Source organism: Orcinus orca, chromosome 21, assembly GCF_937001465.1.
Source record: "Orcinus orca chromosome 21, mOrcOrc1.1, whole genome shotgun sequence".
In the NCBI taxonomy this organism is placed as follows: Eukaryota; Metazoa; Chordata; class Mammalia; order Artiodactyla; family Delphinidae; genus Orcinus; species Orcinus orca.
Genome location: NC_064579.1, coordinates 16,411,149 through 16,428,670, shown reverse-complemented (window position 1 = coordinate 16,428,670; position 17,522 = coordinate 16,411,149). Strand labels below are relative to the sequence as shown.

General features: G+C 35.3%; 1 protein-coding gene across 3 annotated transcripts in view; it reads right to left on the bottom strand.

The window, feature by feature from the left end:
• The window catches only part of TUSC3 (tumor suppressor candidate 3), a 183,035-nt gene that overhangs the window by 95,779 nt on the left and 69,734 nt on the right, over positions 1-17,522 (bottom strand). For all 3 annotated transcript variants that reach the window (XM_004277167.3, XM_004277166.3, XM_033400629.2), the window contains exons 3-5: positions 9,678-9,795; positions 5,160-5,300; positions 1,097-1,237 (exon numbers count right to left, since the gene is read on the bottom strand). In XM_004277167.3, coding sequence (XP_004277215.1) covers positions 1,097-1,237; positions 5,160-5,300; positions 9,678-9,795 — 400 coding nt within the window. The remainder of the gene's footprint in view (positions 1-1,096; positions 1,238-5,159; positions 5,301-9,677; positions 9,796-17,522) is intronic.

Here is a 17,522-nt window from a genome sequence, read left to right as displayed (position 1 = left end):
TATAGGAACTTTTCAACAACATAGCTCAATTTATCCTTTAACATGCTATTGTCATGCACACACAACAAACCCACCAATCCATCAATGCAGTGTTATATTTTGCTTTAAACAGTCATATGTCTTTAAAATATAAAAAGCAAAGAGAAAAATATTAATCCACTATAATTAGGAAAGCTCCATTTTCTAGTAAGAATTTAAGTTTGCATAATATAGATATTATGCTACCATTTATATTATTTTACACCAATATTTTTAATTAGTATAACTATTAAATATCAGATATATCACTGAATATATTTTATTTATATGCTGTTCACATTTCCATTTTATTAGCTAATTATTTTTTTTAATTTAGCACAATCATAAAGGGAAGAAAAATCCTTTTAGTACAAACTGAAATAGGATCACGTTCACCTGGATTCTCCTAATAGTATCCTAACCAGGTTTCCTGATCCCAGACATACCCTTCAATTGATTGCCCACTGCTACCAAAGTGATCATTCTAAAACATAAATGATGTCACACACTCTAGGAAGCCTGTCATGACCTTCGTCACTCAAGATTAGGTGACCTTCCTATGATATTTTGTGCTTACCTCCATCACAGCATGTGTAACATTACACTGTATTTGTCTTCTGATTAGCTTGTATCCCCACGATGAATTACGTACAGGTAGGGTCTATGTCTTACCTTTATACCTCCAGTACCTAATAAACATCAGGAACATAGTAGAGACACAAGAAAAGAGTTGCTGGATAAAAACAACTGAATGAGTACATTTCCAACTGCTTCAGTTTGTAAGAGTCTCCAAACTACTAATTCTTAGTATATTTCTAAATGTATTCAACATACATTCATTTAGCACTTGTAATATGCCAAGTACACAGGGAAAGACATTATATTTTAAAAGTGAAACGTAGAAGGAAGATAGCACAGTCTAGACTAACTGAACTTAAATTATATCACCTTCAGTCCTAAAAAGTTAATTCCTTTCATCCAGACTTGATTTCCATTATAGTAATAATCTGGCTCATTTTGTTAATATTATACAACTTATACCATTACACAAAGAAATAGGGTAAATGTGTTAACATACCAGAGATACCATGGCCCAACCAGTCTTGTTATAGATGAACTCCAAGTTGTTCCTTCTTAAATACAGCAAACCACCCACAAGTGACACTAACAAGGCCAAAGCAATGGTGCCAGAGTAGTTGGGTGGTCTGAAGACACGAATCTGCAAGAATACAATGAAAGTTTTTAAAGTTAAAGAAAAATATTAATCTTTTTCGCTGAACCATATTCTAGTCCTTCCAGTCTTTTAACACAAATAATTCAGAAAGGTGTCACCTTACTTTTCATACCTGGAAATAACATTCCTTTTGCTCTTTATGAGTCAAAAAATACATGCCTTAAAACATCATGGCTATGTAACACGACTTGCTCTTCAGGCGCTTTTAGGTGAATACAGTTAAATATATGCAAAACCTACTTATATTCATCCCAGAGCTGTTCTGGTTCACCCATGGAACATGGAATCATCTGGTAAAAAGTAGAGGTGAGATGGGGGGTATAATACTTGTATTATTTCGAATTGGAACTTTTTAAAAGGTGTTTTTTAATAGCTTTATTGAGCTATAATCCATATACCATACAATCCACCCTTTGAAAGTACACGATCCAATTTTTTTTTTTAGCATATTCACAGGTATGTGCAACCATCACCACAGTCAGTATCAGAACATCTGAATCACTTCAAAAGGAAATCCCATACCCTTTAGCATTCACTCCCTTATTCCTCTCACCCTCCAACCTTAAGCAACCACTAATAACTCTACTGTCTGTCTCTATACATTTCCCTATTCTGGAATTTCATATAATATGTAGTATTTTGTAACTGGCTTCTTTCACTTAGCATCATCTTTTCAAGGCTCATCCTTGTTGGAAAATGTGCCACTGCTTCATTCCTTTTTATGGCTGAATATTCCATTGTATGGATATCACATTCTGTTTATCCATTAATCACTTAATCAGTTGATGGGTATTTGGGTTGTTTCCACCTTGTGGCTATTATGAATAATGCTGCTATAAACATTCTTGTACACGTTCTTGTGTAGGTGTATGTTTTCATTTCTCTCAGGTATATACCTAGGAGTGGGATTGCTGGGTCACATAGAAACTCTATGTTTAATGGTTTGAGGAATTGTCAAACTGTTTACCAAAGTGGCTGCACTATTTTGCATTCCCACCAGTGGTGTATGTGGGTTCGTATTTGCTTATGACATCATTTCTTGATTCTAGCCACCCTAGTGGGTGTGAAGTGGTATCTCACTGTGGGTTTGATTTGCATTTTGCTGATAACTAATGATGTTGAGCATCTTTTTTGTACTTACTGGCCACTTGTATACTTTCCTTGAAGAAATGTCTATTCACATCCTTTGCTCACTTTTTAATTGGGTGGCCTTTTTATCAGTTATTAAGAGTCCTACATATATACTAGATATAAGTCCCTTATAAGAAAAATGATTTGCAAACACTTCTCCCATTCTTGGGTTGTCTTTTCAGTTTTTGATGGTGACTATCAAAGCATACAGACTACTTTTTTTAAAGTAGCTGTAATTTTCACAGACCTTGGTTCCAGTAACATTCCCCATGAGAGGAAACCAAGGCTTCTAGGAGAGATGGCTAACTGAGCACTGGGTAGAATAGATGTGTAGATACAAGATGATCCTGAGACATATTATGTCAGAAAGTAAGGAAGTGTTTAAAAGAAAATGATGGAGACATGTTACAAGGACAGGGAAGCCAGCATGAAGGGACACCCACTAGTCAAATCTAGAACAATTTTGGCACCAAAACATTTAGGCACAGTAATAACTTACAAACCACTGGAGGAAAAAAAAAGCAATTCATGAGTCTGTACCAATGAATGAGTAAGTGATGAAGAGGGGAGGACTCTTGCTTACAGTAGAATGCTATGAGCCAACTAGAAATATGGACAAAGTGCTGGAACTGGAACATCATCATTTTGCAACCATCATGATAAAAACTGGATCAGGCAAGGTTCATCAATGGATGCTAAATATTGACAAAATTTTGATGAGGAGTAAGATATTTGCATGATCTTAAGGTATCTCCACATAGATAGCTTACTAATTAGAATAGCTTACTAATTAGAAAGTGGGGGGGGGAAGAATAGTAATTACATAATGGAGAAATAAAAGACACCATGATAAGATGTTCAAAATTAACATCACCAATGAGGGACAGAGGGCATCATGGGCTATACATGTAGTTAGAACAAAACATGACCTCTGTGGTATTGTGGTCAAGAATGCATTAGCAGAATCCAGTCAAAAAAAAAAAACATCAGGCAAATCAAATAAGGATCATTCAGTTCAAAAAGTGCGAGAGGATTATATTCTTCAAGATGTCAAAGTTTTAGATAAGTTATGGAAATGTTCCAGGTTAAACAAGGCTAAAGGACAAGTAAATGTAATACCTAACTCTAGACTGGATCTTGTACTGAAGGTGGGAAAATATTATTAAAGGATAGTATTAGGTCAACTGACAAAGCTAGAATATATACCATAGCTCAAATAGAAATATTATACCAGTGTAAATCTGTGAAGGTGGTAACCGTACCATCTTCATGTATTTCTTAGGAGATGCAATTCACCTTAAAATGGTTCAGAAAAAGACTGTGTGTGGGTGTGTAAGTATGTGTGGAGAGACAGGGTGGAGGAGAGGTAAGAATAAGAATGGCAAAGCAAAAGTTGTAAAAAGTCAACACTATGTGAATCCTGATAAAGGGTATACACTGGAACTATTTATACTATTTTCATCTGTGGAACTTTTTAATTTGAAATTATTTATAAATAGATCCACATTTGTAAAAAAATATCTACTAACAATGCGTAAGTATGATAATAGGTTAGAATCATTTCTGATTAAAATTTAGTATTTCTTATAAAGAATTAATAGTACTTTTCCATATTACCTTTAATATTTTGTACCAAATAAATGATACATTGTAGAGCTGAATATCTGCCAAAACATTTCCAAAAAACTGATGAGTTAGGAAGTAAGTTTAGCCACCAAAATATCATTAATACCTATATTATTTTATTTACAATGACGGTAGTATAATATGAGAGACGTCTGTCTCAACTGAGAATAAATGTGTTTACACCTTATGGTAAAAATCAATGCTTCTGAATTACTTCTAAGGTAAATATAATTTTAAAGTAGCTGGTTATAATTGTTCACTGTAGAACATTCTGGTGACATTAAGCGCTCCACACAGACATGAACTATCATCAACATTTTTGTTCATTTACTTGCTGAATAAACTGTCTATACATCTACACTCATATTTATGCTTTACTGAGTCATACTATAAATACTATTTTTCTAACCTACTTTTTCACTTGTTATACCTTAAGCTTCTTTCTACATCAGATATTCTTGCAAACCACTGTCTAGACTCTGGCACACTTAATTAGTCTCTTATTTTTACACATTTGATTTCTTTACGATTTTTTCCATTAAAATGAACTTTAAACTTTTTTTCCTATGGTTAAGAATTTAAATCATTCCTGATTATATCCTTAAGTTAAATTCCTTCAAGTGGAGTTATTAAGTTAAATTCCATAAAATAAAGACATGACACATACCATTAGAATAGTTACACCAATTTATAGTCCCAAGCACAGTATATGTCAGTGGCATTTTCTCACATGGCTCATGAAAAAGTGGGTATTATCCCATTTTTATTTGCTCAAAGGATAGTTAAAAATTATACATCTGGCTTTTTAATTAGAATTTCTTTGATTACTAAGACCGCTGAGCAACAGTCAGTATATTTTTTAGCCTGTGAAATTACTTTGTGCCTAACTTATGTATTCTTTAATGGTTGCCTAACTTACATATTCTTTAATGGTTCCCTGATATTTTAAGAGCCATTATTTTAAAAACCATTTAAATTCACCTAACTCAAAGTTTAACTTACAGCTATCAGATGCAGTTTTCTTGAAGCAAGGAGAAATGTTCCATAGAGAAATTGAAAAAAAGAAAAAAATCCTGTGGCTTTATTACAACGTTCTACCAAACCACACTAATTAGCCTGTTATTAAAACTGGTAGGGAATATGAACATACATGAACATCCGTTCTGTCAGCAATCCACTTTGCTAGTTGCTCAGCTGCAAATCCAATTCTTTGAAGGTCAAAAGTATCAGCTCTCTTGGGTCTGCCTTTTGGAGGAAAATGCATAAATGTAGGAGCAGAGTTCATGTTGAGCTGTAAAACATGAGATAAAACATACTAAATACAACATCCCACCAATCTTTATATATCCTTCATCTGACGTTTTATGGGGTTTTTTCCTGCATGAATTCTGGAAAGATAGCGTTTATTATGAAAATCCAAGTGGCTTTCCAGAGCTTAACTACTGTTTTCAGTCATCTTACTATATTGTTGAATAGAAAAGAACTTAGGGATTAGGCCAAGCTTGCCGAACCTTCACATTTAACATACATCATTCACATTCTCAGCTGCATCATCTATTTCATCGGCCATTTCCATCTTTATTTTCTAGAATTCTACAACTAAAGAATGAAATGGTTCAAAGTGCAAAATAGAAACACTGTAATTTGGTGGTACATGGACTGTTTTCACTTCTTAAGCAGTTATTAAAGAAAAAGGACCGGCATTTGATGAAAGATAAATATATCATGTAATTAATTTCAAGTATATTGACTTCTTTGTTAAAACTTTAAAGACTTTTGTTCAACTCCTCCATTATTTCAACTGTCTCAAAATGGTTATATCTCATAACTATTTTCTAAAGGCAAGCTCCATTTGAAAAGTATACTGAATAAAACACTAGTATAAACAATATCATGTCTAAAAACAAATATGAGGTTAATTTGCATTGAGGAGTAAACTGCAAAACATACATACAGATTAAACTCTTGCTGCCCAAGAATTATGAAAAATGTTTCAAATGAAAGGCAAAGAGATTTTTGGTCCTGACTTCCAATATATAGTTCAGAATTCCCCAATAATGAGAATAAAAAGCAAATTGAAGTAACAACAAACATCAGATCATGCTTGCTGTCATCAAGGTAAAGATACAGCAGTACCAGCTGTGGGCCTGCATGTTACGGACATTAAGTAATTTTTATTAAATTGAACAGAACACAGTCACCAATTCCCCTCTTCCCTGTGATTTCTCCCCCTCCACATTTTGTTCATGTGTTTCCTGACAGATGCGCAAGAGATAGCTACAGCCAATATGTAAGCCAATATGTAAATGTAAGATTCAAGGGAGAGGAAGTACCCTGCATTAGAACAATCAGAAACTCCACGCTAAGACACTTCACATCCTAGAATTTTAGAGTTAAAAAAATACAATTCAAAGCTTTCATCCTAATTAAAATGTACAAATTCCCAAGGCTACACAAAGCAGGGTACAACACACTCCTGACTGCTAGTGCAGAGCACCTTCTAACACATCATTAACTTTTTGGCCTGCTGTCAGACACTTAGCCTCAGCCATCACACGGGAATCACATATAATTTACTTTCCAAACAAGTCTCCAACAAGCCAGAGATTGTCAAATTTCTTCCCTTGTTCTTAATATCATATCCAGACACCACAGCGACAGTGCTTTAAAACATCAGTTTAGAGAGAGTACTTCAACAAAATGCGATTCAGTAGTTAGCAAGAAAGAAAACATACGCATTAAGAACCTTTTAGTAGTTCCCAAGTAAAACAAAATATACACTTCGCTATTTTTGTAATTATAATTCCCCATAAAAATCATTAGCATCTATAACTTTTATGCAATGCTGCATTTTAAAATGAAAACTCTCATTGCTAAGCCAGGGGCTAGGTTTTGGAAAAACAAAGCAGTGCTGTGTTTGGAATTCTGCTGATTCAAAATTAACCTGAGGAAATTTTTCAATAAAAACAATCTTGACTTCAACTCTTTTTTTTTTTTTAAATAAATTTATTTATTTATTTTGGCTGTGTTGGGTCCTCATTTCTGTGCGAGGGCTTTCTCTAGTTGCGGCGAGCAGGGGCCACTCTTCATCGTGGTGCATGGGCCTCTCACTGTCACAGCCTCTCTTGTTGCGGAGCACAGGCTCCAGACGCGCAGGCTCAGTAGCTGTGGTTCATGGGCCCAGCTGCTCCGTGGCATGTGGGATCCTCCCAGACCAGGGCTCGAACCCGTGTCCCCTGCATTAGCAGGCAGACTCTCAACCACTGTGCCACCAGGGAAGCCCTTGACTTTAACTCTTACATCTATGCCAAAGTTAAAAAAAAATGTTTAAAGCATATAAAAGAACTCAACAATTATATCTAACAGTATATCTATATGTTTATATACTGGCAGCCTATATAGTCAGTACCTAGCACAAAGGAAGGATTACTTTGTCCCACAATTTTGTTTGGTTTTCTTTAATTCGAATTAGCTACCAACATTTTAAAGATAGGGAAATTTCATATAAAAATTCATTATTTGGGTCTCTACTTGAAAAACAGAGCTAGCTCCACTGGCCTGCATTTCTTCACTAGAGAGAGAGCTGAGCTGCATCTCCCTCACTGGGTCGGCTGGTCCTGTCCAGTCCACTGTAGCCCCACCCATGCCAGTGAAACCAACGGTCAGCTGCATGGCATTCTGCTGATTTTATTTCTTACAGCAGTTAGGAAAAAAGTGAAATTTGAGTGTTTCCATTAAATATATATATTTTTTAAAAAGACCAAGAAAGATTTTGTTCTAATAAAGATCGGAGGGAACATATTTAATTATTCAAGTGAAGAACTAATGTTTTTAATATACTAAGTATGTACATAAACAAAGATCCCATAATGAAACTAAACTCATGTAACTGGTTTCCCTCATTCAGCTTCCACGCCTGGCCAGGGTAGATGTTTGGGCTTGAAGCCTCTGCTCTAGCAATCAGACTGGACCTGGGTGACTGTTTCCTAAGATGGCAGAGAGGATTCATGTATATACTGAGTGAACATATATATTCATGTATATACCAAATGCTATATATATAGCACTACCATCTGATGATCTCTAAGGCCAAGTCTCCTGAGATTCTACACAGACGTATAAATTACATGAAAAAATATTTGGATGTTATAGTACTGTAATTTATCTTTACGAGGTTATTTGAAATTACACATTTATGTTTATGTGTTTTTCTTTATTTTTATATTATTAGCTCCCTAGTCTATAAGCTCCTTATGGGGAAGAACTATGTATGTTTTTCTCACCAATTCAATAATACTTCCTGAATAGACAGACAAAAGGAAACATGCCCAAAAGGTAAAATAAATTTATAAGAAAAAAATAAATGAAGAATACTAATAGGAAAGCCCAAGGGTAAAGGGTATTGAAGGCAAAAGGAGAGAATTTATTCTATTCAACTAGAAACTGTCAAAGAAGAATGAATTATCAATCTGGAAGCAAGTAAGCAGAAACACTCACTAATGGACCATTTACAATTAGCTTGAGTCTTTACAGAACTAAATACTTTTCCATGACGTGGTAAAGAACTGCACCAGAGTGTCACATGTGAGAAAAATAAAATAGACCAAGATACCCAAACTAATCAATGCTGGGTATGGCACTAAGTTTTACATTTGAAAGGCATGATCAAGTAGTGATAAATACAAGAAATTAATACCTGCAGGGTAACAGCAGGGATCAAGAAGCCAGACAGCTGAGCTCAAATTCTATCACCATTTAATTTTATTATCTCCATATACTAACTCTGTAACCTTGCACAAGTGATGTTAACCTCTCCATACCTTAATTTCCTCATCTATGAAATAGAGATAAAAACAACATATTTTGGGCTTCCCTGGTGGCACAGTGGTTGAGAGTCCGCCTGCCGATGCAGGGGACACGGGTTCGTGCCCCGGTCCGGGAAGATCCCACATGCTGCGGAGCGACTGGGCCCGTGAGCCATGGCTGCTGAGCCTGTGCGTCCGGAGCCTGTGCTCCACAACGGGAGAGGCCACAACAGTGAGAGGCCTGCGTACCACAACAAAACAAAACAAAACAAAAAAACATATTTCTCTTTGGACTGTTATGAAGCTAAATGAAAGAAAACACATGAAGTACTTAGAAGAGTCCTTGGACTTATAAGGACTCAATGTTAGCGATGATGATGTAATCACGACAAATTCCAATAGGACTGGTATCCTTATAGGAAGCAGGACGTGAGTCCCATTGGGTTAGGGTCCCATCCTTATGACCGCATATAACTTTAATTACCCCCTTAAAGGCCTTATATCCCCCCAAAGCAGCATAAAGGTTAAGTAAAACTTACACTGAATCTTATATAAAATTTCACAAATTTATGCAAAATACCACCCAAACCACATACAATATATCAAAATAAGGCTAATGCATGTAAACTGCCACTGTATGCTGAAAAAACATACTTCCTCTATAATGGAAAAGTCAAAATGTGTTTACTCACTAATGGCAAAAACTACTGATAAAGGTAACATTGACTGTAATTATTGTAATCATATCACATAATTAATAACTACTCATTGCATGCACTGAATTGTATTTTTATCTGGCAAACAGAGATGCGGCAATCTTAACTAACTCTATTAAATATGTTATTAAAACAAAACTCTTTTACCTGCTGAAAAACATCTGTTCCCTCATCGTAGTCCACCATACTGAAGAAGAGTTTGTTACAAAAAGCAGAGGAATAGCGCCACGAGTTAGCCAGTATTTGATATTCTTCGTTAGCTTGCCTGATAAGGATAATGGGACAGAGTAGAAACATTATCAGTATTGAAACATTAACAAAGCTATTAATAAAACAGGTAATTCTGGGACAAGAGTTGGTCTGTTTTAGTATGAACTGCAAGCTAAGAGTAGATTTTATAGTTTAAACGGAGGTAAAAAAATAGAATATTCCATGAGGTAAAAATTATACAGAATTCAAACTTTGTCATTCGTGAATAAAGGGTTACTGCATCACAGCCACACTGATACCTTTACTTACTGCTATGTTTGCTATTACACTACATAAGGGCAGAGTGGAGGAGTTCTAATAGAAAGCGTGTGGGCAAAAAAGCCCATCCTGACCCTTTAAATAAGAAGCCCGACAACTCTTATTACAGGGGATAAAATCATTTTGTGCCGTCTCCTATACATATAACTTAAATCTTCTGATGATTTTTAGTAACAGGCACAGAGCAATTTTTAAGAATTTTGGAATTCACTTTAATGGAGAAATAAAAATCATGGATATATGTTTTAAAACTGTAAATACAGTTGTACTGCACCTTTATATATTCCATCTATCTAAAAATGCATTTACATTCACACCTAAAAGTAAGCAAAAATTTGAGTAGCTAAACCAAATGCCACAAACAAGCTCTTCTCTAAGAGCATATTTACTCCTATTTTGAATTTGTTTCTATTGGACATTTTGTTGATATGCCAGATACTAAAGCTCTATAGTTAGGTGAAGGCAGGGAGTAGAAATAAAGAAACGGTGTTGCTAGAAGGATGTAGGTATAGTCATGGAAAAAGAAGCAACAGTGATTGCTAAAACTTTAATTTTAAAAACAGGGGAGGGGGCTTCTTCCATACGGTTGACTACTCACAGGAGATCTGGGGAGTCTCTCCCAAAAGAAGTATAGATATAAAAAGGTATAACCCCACAGTCACAAAAAGACTTGGAGTGGAGTCAGCAGCAGATAAACGAGTTCAAGAACTATCTGGAAAACATAAGGCTAGTGGAAAAGTTTTGATGGAGGAAGTTACAATCCCAGAGAAGACTGCAGTAAAAGGAGAAGCTAGGAAAAGTACTGGATTAGAAGCAGCAGAGATGCTGGCTCTGAGATTTCATCTTGCTAACGAGCTAGCCTATTACTGTTTCATGGATGCTGGCAGAAGCCATGAGACTCCTGGGTTAGAGACCTTATGGGCTTTATTCTTCATGTTTGTTTGCATCAGTTCCCCATGCCCCCAACTTCATGGGGTAGCACAAAAGGCCCTTCCTGAATACCTGCACACACAGTTCACTGTGTTACAGGACAGCCATACTGAGTTTGGAGGACTTACTGTTTTTATAGCACATGATGATAAACCCCATGCTTTGTTCAGTGAAACACATAATGTCACTCCTTAAGGCCTGTCACCGCACACACAACCCTTGGCATTCTTGGCATGCCCATCAAGAACATGCAGGATCATCAAAGCCCATGGCAGGATGATCATACTGTTGCTTTTCCCAACAGTATTCACAAAAAAATAACAATGCCATATAAAAAAAAAAAAAAACAAGGAAAGTAAAAGAGCGAGCACTTATAAATAGAAAATATGATTTCTCAAATGAAACACCAATATTAGTAGAGTTAAATAAAATTCAAAGAACAAAATGGACACAGGTGGACAATATTGGTGGGAGGAAGGAGAGAGGTACCTAGGCATATAATCCAATAAGCCCAAACTTCACATAGAAGGAGACCCAAAAAGAGAAGAGACAAAGGAAATTTTCTGGAAACATGATACAATTAAAGGAGACTAGGTATTCAAATTAAAATTACTTCCCAGGTTCTGAATAAGAGGAATAAGAAAAGACCAACATATTGTGATATTTTACAACACTAGAGGCTGGCAGATAACAGAATAACGCCTTCAGAGTTTTGAGGGCATGTTATTTTCAATCTAGAATTGTATGTCAAGCCAAACGATTAAGTTTGAAATAAACACGTTTGAAAAAATGTAAGTCATATGAAATTACCTTAGGCTATAATTTATAGAAATGGTAAAAATGAGAGTGTGATAGAAGAACTGTAAGGAAGGTAAAAGGGCAACTAGAAATATGATGCAGTAGGAAAGGTGGAAGATGTGTAAGAAAGCTGTGATCCAACTACGAAGCTATGAAATACAAATCAGGACAGGAATTTACTTGGACTTCAAGATGAAGAGAACCGATTGTAAGCAACCATTACAATTAGAAAGAGTGGCACGATGCCCAGACTATCATTAAGGCACGTGTGGTCCTGCGACAGGAAAAACAACAACAAAATGAATCTAAAAGGCAAGGTCCAAAGAAGAAGAGAATTAAAATGTATCATAATCTTGATTGCTAGGTGATGGGAAAAGGCAGTCATTTTGAACATTTTCTTTTGCGTCAGGGAGGGGGTCATAAACAACAGCACTGTGGAAAAGGAACCATAATAAAAACCTACTACTTTGCAATTGATGCTATTTCTGTAGAAACAATAAGTCAACCTACAGACAGAGCACAGATGTAATGATGGTTACAGTACAGAATGTAAGAGCTATCAACTATGACAATACAGGATTGGTAGGTAAAAGGGAGGAAGAAGGTGTACTTGCTAATCTTCGACTTAGGAAATCAAGAGATATCACTTACACTTATGAACAAGAAATAGAAGAGCGCTATTTACTGTTTCCAATAATAAAAACTATAAAAATGGTAAGGGGTGAGATGAGTTAAATCCTCACCTATTAGAGCCAGAAATGTAAAGATCAGGTCTACTGCATGAAATATATAAGACTAACACTTAGAGGTATGAAAAAAACACCAGAAGAAAAAAACACAAAGGAATAACAGTGATTGCCTGTGGCTAAGTCTGCAAATAAGTGAGTGCAAGGGCTAGGGACATTCTAGGCCCTTTTTTATTAACAAGGAGCACATAACAGTGCTATGATTAAAATATATTTAAGTGGGCTAAATATGAACAAGGCTATAATCTGAGGTCACTTAGCATAAAGGCCTTAAGGGCACGTTTTAAGACAGCACAGTACAAAAACCGACCACTGTAAAGATCAGCCTGAGACTGCACTGTGCTCCCTAGGCAGAAAACTATACTGTATACATTCTGAATCTGTTCAAATGAAATAATTACAAACTTTTAAAAGTTTGGTGGTTAAATAAGATTTAACCTGAGCACCTAACAGCAAGAAGTGAGCTAATCTCCAAGGTCTCTGTTTTCATGGAGTTGACGTTTTAGTGAGGAGACATATAATAAACAACCAAATAAACAAATGAAAATCATTAAAAGGTAAGATATACACTGAGAAAAAAAATTCCATGGAATTGTATTACAGAAAACAATGGAGGATCTACTCAGATGACGCGGTCATAAAAGGCTTCTCAGATGAAGCGACACTAATGCTCAAATCCCAAGGATGAGAAAAAGCCATCGCTGAAAAGAGCTGGAGAACGGACATTTCGGAGAGCAGGAACAGCAAGCACGAGGGCTGGGAAGGGAAAGACTTCAAGGTACTGGAGAGATGAAGCTGTGATGTAAATGGGAACATGCTCTCTGTCTCCTGGAGGGATACACGCGGATTACATGGTTCACACCCTCCCTCATCTATTTAAAACAGTGCCTCACGGCTCCTCTTCGAACCCTAAATAAAAGCAGAGTTAGGACCAATATGAGCCCTAAAATCTGAGTTGATTTTTGTCATATGGAATATAATGTTACAGGTAATTATTCATCATTGATTTTCAAAGAAAAAATGTATAGTAATGTCACACGGTGAATTGGCACTGACGATTAAGTAGATCTGAACATCTCTGTACTAATGAACCTTAAGAGACCAGTACAGCCTTAAAAAAAATCGTTAAAATGATAGCATAACAATTAAGAAAGCAGTTTATTTTTACACAAAAGGACATCTTACACAAAAGCACATTTTAACTTTTAAAATGAAACTTAGGGAAATGGCACATCTGCAAAAACTGGCATTCTTATGATAATGATGCTCTGAGAAATGAAAATGCTTCATTTTGAAAAATACACAGGAAAAATACTATCAAATTTTAGTATTCAACATCTGTGTATAGTATCTTATGGAATGACATAAGACTGGGATAATCTTGAACTTTTTTCCCTTATAATGTTATAACCTACCCCAGACCTATTAGAATCTACTAAGTATACATTCATTCACTCATTAATTCACTCCACAAATATATATTAGTGCCAACAATGTGTCAGGTAATGAAGGACTGAATAATAAGTTCAAGGGCCCTGACTTCAAGGAGAATACACTCTAGTGAGAAACTGATGCCTCACACAAGTATACACAAAATGTCAGATAGCTGGAAATACTCTGAAGAAAATAAAACGAGAAAATGTGATAAGTGATATTGAGGGGTCAAAGAGGATGAATTCATTTTGCCTTCAAACTCTGTTTTCTACACCATCCACTTCCTCAGTTTAATTTCCTAATAATCAGCTGTGGGTTCTATCCTCTGTTCCAAAGTCCTAAAGAGTTCCCCACTGCCTATATAACGAAGACCATGGGCAGAAGAGAAGACAAGAGCCCCTATCCCCTGGCCACAATTTACATCTACAGTCTGTATCCATAGGAACATACCACATGCTCAAAGGGTCTCTCCGTTTTGTGACACCCTGTGTTCATTCTTTAAGCTTTAAATCATTAAATCCTCTGCTTAAAATGTCCTCCCTTCTTTCAAAAGCTTGCTCAAAAAAGCCCCTCCCTCAGAAGCCACTTCAATTCTCTGTAATACTTCGGGCAACTGTCATTTTGCCGTGCAGCGCTGTTTATTTTATGCATATACTGTTCTGCTTATGCATACTAGGTTTATGCAGTGATTGTTCGGTGGCTAGGCCTCAGTCCAGAATAGGTATTTAATAAAGGTTTGATGATGAATAATATACTTTCCTGAAGAGTCAATATATTACATATACCCTAAAACTAAATAATACTAAATTAGAGATTTTGAATGCTGGACAGTCTGACTAAAAGCCCACTTAGTCACATTTATGTCACAGGTTAATGTCTCTTTTAAGGCCAGTTTGCTTCACGGTATAGGTGGTCTTAGGAAGAAAAAAAGAAACACCTTAAATCTTTGTACCATCACAAATATATGCTATTTGTCAAAGGAATAGTGGTCTTGATTTGAAAGATTATAATGACTAAATCATCTCCTAACATCATGTTCCTAAATCAATTTCATATGAAATATAAAATCTAGATCTTAATCATCAGTGATGTTTATTCAGCATTTTAATATATGCTATAATAATAAAAAAGTATACCTCACAGTCTCTGCCTTTAAGAAGCTTGTCAGAGAACAGAATAGACACACACTAACACACAAGTAAGATACATATATTGAAAAAATGCAGATTGTAGATGCTATACAGCATATAGAAGAGAATGGGATCACAGTGGATTGAGCAGCTGGACAAAGTGTGAATGTGAAAATATTCAGAAAAGAATGGAAGGACTAAAATTATAATAATCAAGGAAGGACAGGAAGAGAATATGAAGGCAACAGAAGCAGTATAAACAAAGACTACCCAGTCTGAAATGTATATATGTAGTCAAATAACAACTAAGTTTCATGTTAGAAAATAAGGAAAGAATAGACTGGAAGCTCTCTTCCAGGAGAAAGATAAATAAGATCTTGACTTTATTCTGTAAATAGTGAATAACTACTACAAGTGTTTTGAAAGAAGTAGATTATGCAAAATACTAATTAAGAAAGCTGTATCTGGCAACAGTGTGCATAATGTATTAGAGGAGGAGAAAATAAATGTTTGTAAACCACTCAGAACGTTACTATACTGGTCTAGTTAGGAAAATATATGCAGCTATTAAAATACTATATAAATGAAGATATGACCTATTTCTTACATATTCTCCTTTAGAATCTAGAGCACCAAAGCAACAAGCAAAATTTTCTACACATCTTGCTTCTAGTTAGGAATCTATCTGTTGGCATAAAGAATTCCAGGGGAGCTAAGCAAATTACATTTTTTCAACACAAATACAATACTCAGAGAAAACTTACTACTGACAAGGTAAATGGGGGCTTGCTTCCGTTGAAGGTAATTTAGTAGCAATAGGACTAGAGACCAGATATGTTTGTCACTAGAAATAATTCAATAAGCCTGAGAAAAACATATTTCAATGTTGATGATATCTATTTAGGGTAAAAAAGATTGTTAGAAGGAATATGCCCCAATAACATAAACCCTGTTCTCTAAACTTAACTCCATTATGTCTTATCTCTCCATATTCCAACTTCTTCATGCTTAACAGGGGATAGAAGAAGCCTAACTAATGACAAAGAAAGTGATTGGCTTCTTGCATATGTTTGTGTCAGCTTAGACTAATGAGCAAAGGTGTCATTAACGCTTATTAGAACCCTTCAAACTTCACTGCCATCTGAAATTGAAAGCTGAAAACCACAAATGCTCCTAGCACTTAAATAAGCACATTTCCAACACTGTTAGCTAAAAAAGTACTTTCTGTTTTAATAGTTCATAGGAACATTAGAGATGTAACTTTATGAATGGAAGGAACACTGTAGATTTTCCTAATCTATTAACATGCAGCCTGAAGAGGGCAGTCAAGTTGCAGCAAAGCATCCAGGAAGGCCTAAGCAGTAACTGCAGGGCACAGTTCTGGGAAAACTCTTCTATTAAATCTTCTCAATTTTTTGTTATGGAAACAAGAAAAAAATCAATCCAAATGCTACAGCAGTTTATAATCCTTTTTAAAGGGTTATGCAAAACTAAAAAGGATTATTAACTCATCCATAGTTGTATATATTTAATATAGCTCCCATGATGAATATAGTTTTTATCTTTTATGCCCTTGAAGGGATTTTTAAAGAAATATGGTTTCTCTTTTTAATGTTAATCAAACTTCCTATAAAATAAGATTCATATTAAAATCTCTATGTATGCCTCTTATTTATATTTTTATGATAAATTATATATAGATATAACTATATATTGCATGGATATTCCAAAGTGTATCTTCATAAAACCTCAAATTATTCAATTTCTATAGATAGTGATATATATAGAGAGAGATCTGGTATGAGTGGAACCATCCATTACTTACAGTTCTGATACCCTGAAGAGAAAAAAACTGGTAAACAACACCCTGCACAAAGATTTCAACAGTGATTTCTCTCTGGTTGTGCTACAAATATTCAGGACCCTACTGAATATACTGAAATATATTAAATAGACCCAATGCCTCTGAAGAGCTGAAGAATCCACAGTTAACTACCACTTTGTAACTGGCTCTGTATAATTCACTACTTGCCAGATAAAGATATTGTGTCCATCACACCTATGTTTTCTGAGCATCTATTTTTTTCTTTGGAAAACAATTCTAACGTGAACTTGCGATTCCAACACATATATTACAGCAAAAATGTATATGAACGTAAGAGATATTAAACTGTATATAACATGCATAGTAGCAACTCAGTTTATGAGTCAGCAGAATTTTTGTTCTCTTAAGAAAAATGATAATACTAACATACAAAAAAGCTTAACAGGTTGTATGCTAAGAAAACTGACACATAGCTAAAAGAAGAAAGGAACTGTGTAGAAATTAGGAAGTCTAGTTCATGATTTGTTTTCAGAGATCATACTGGTGTTGTAATTCTAAAACTATTTTATATGCACTGAAAGGGAGAGCAAACGAGCAAATA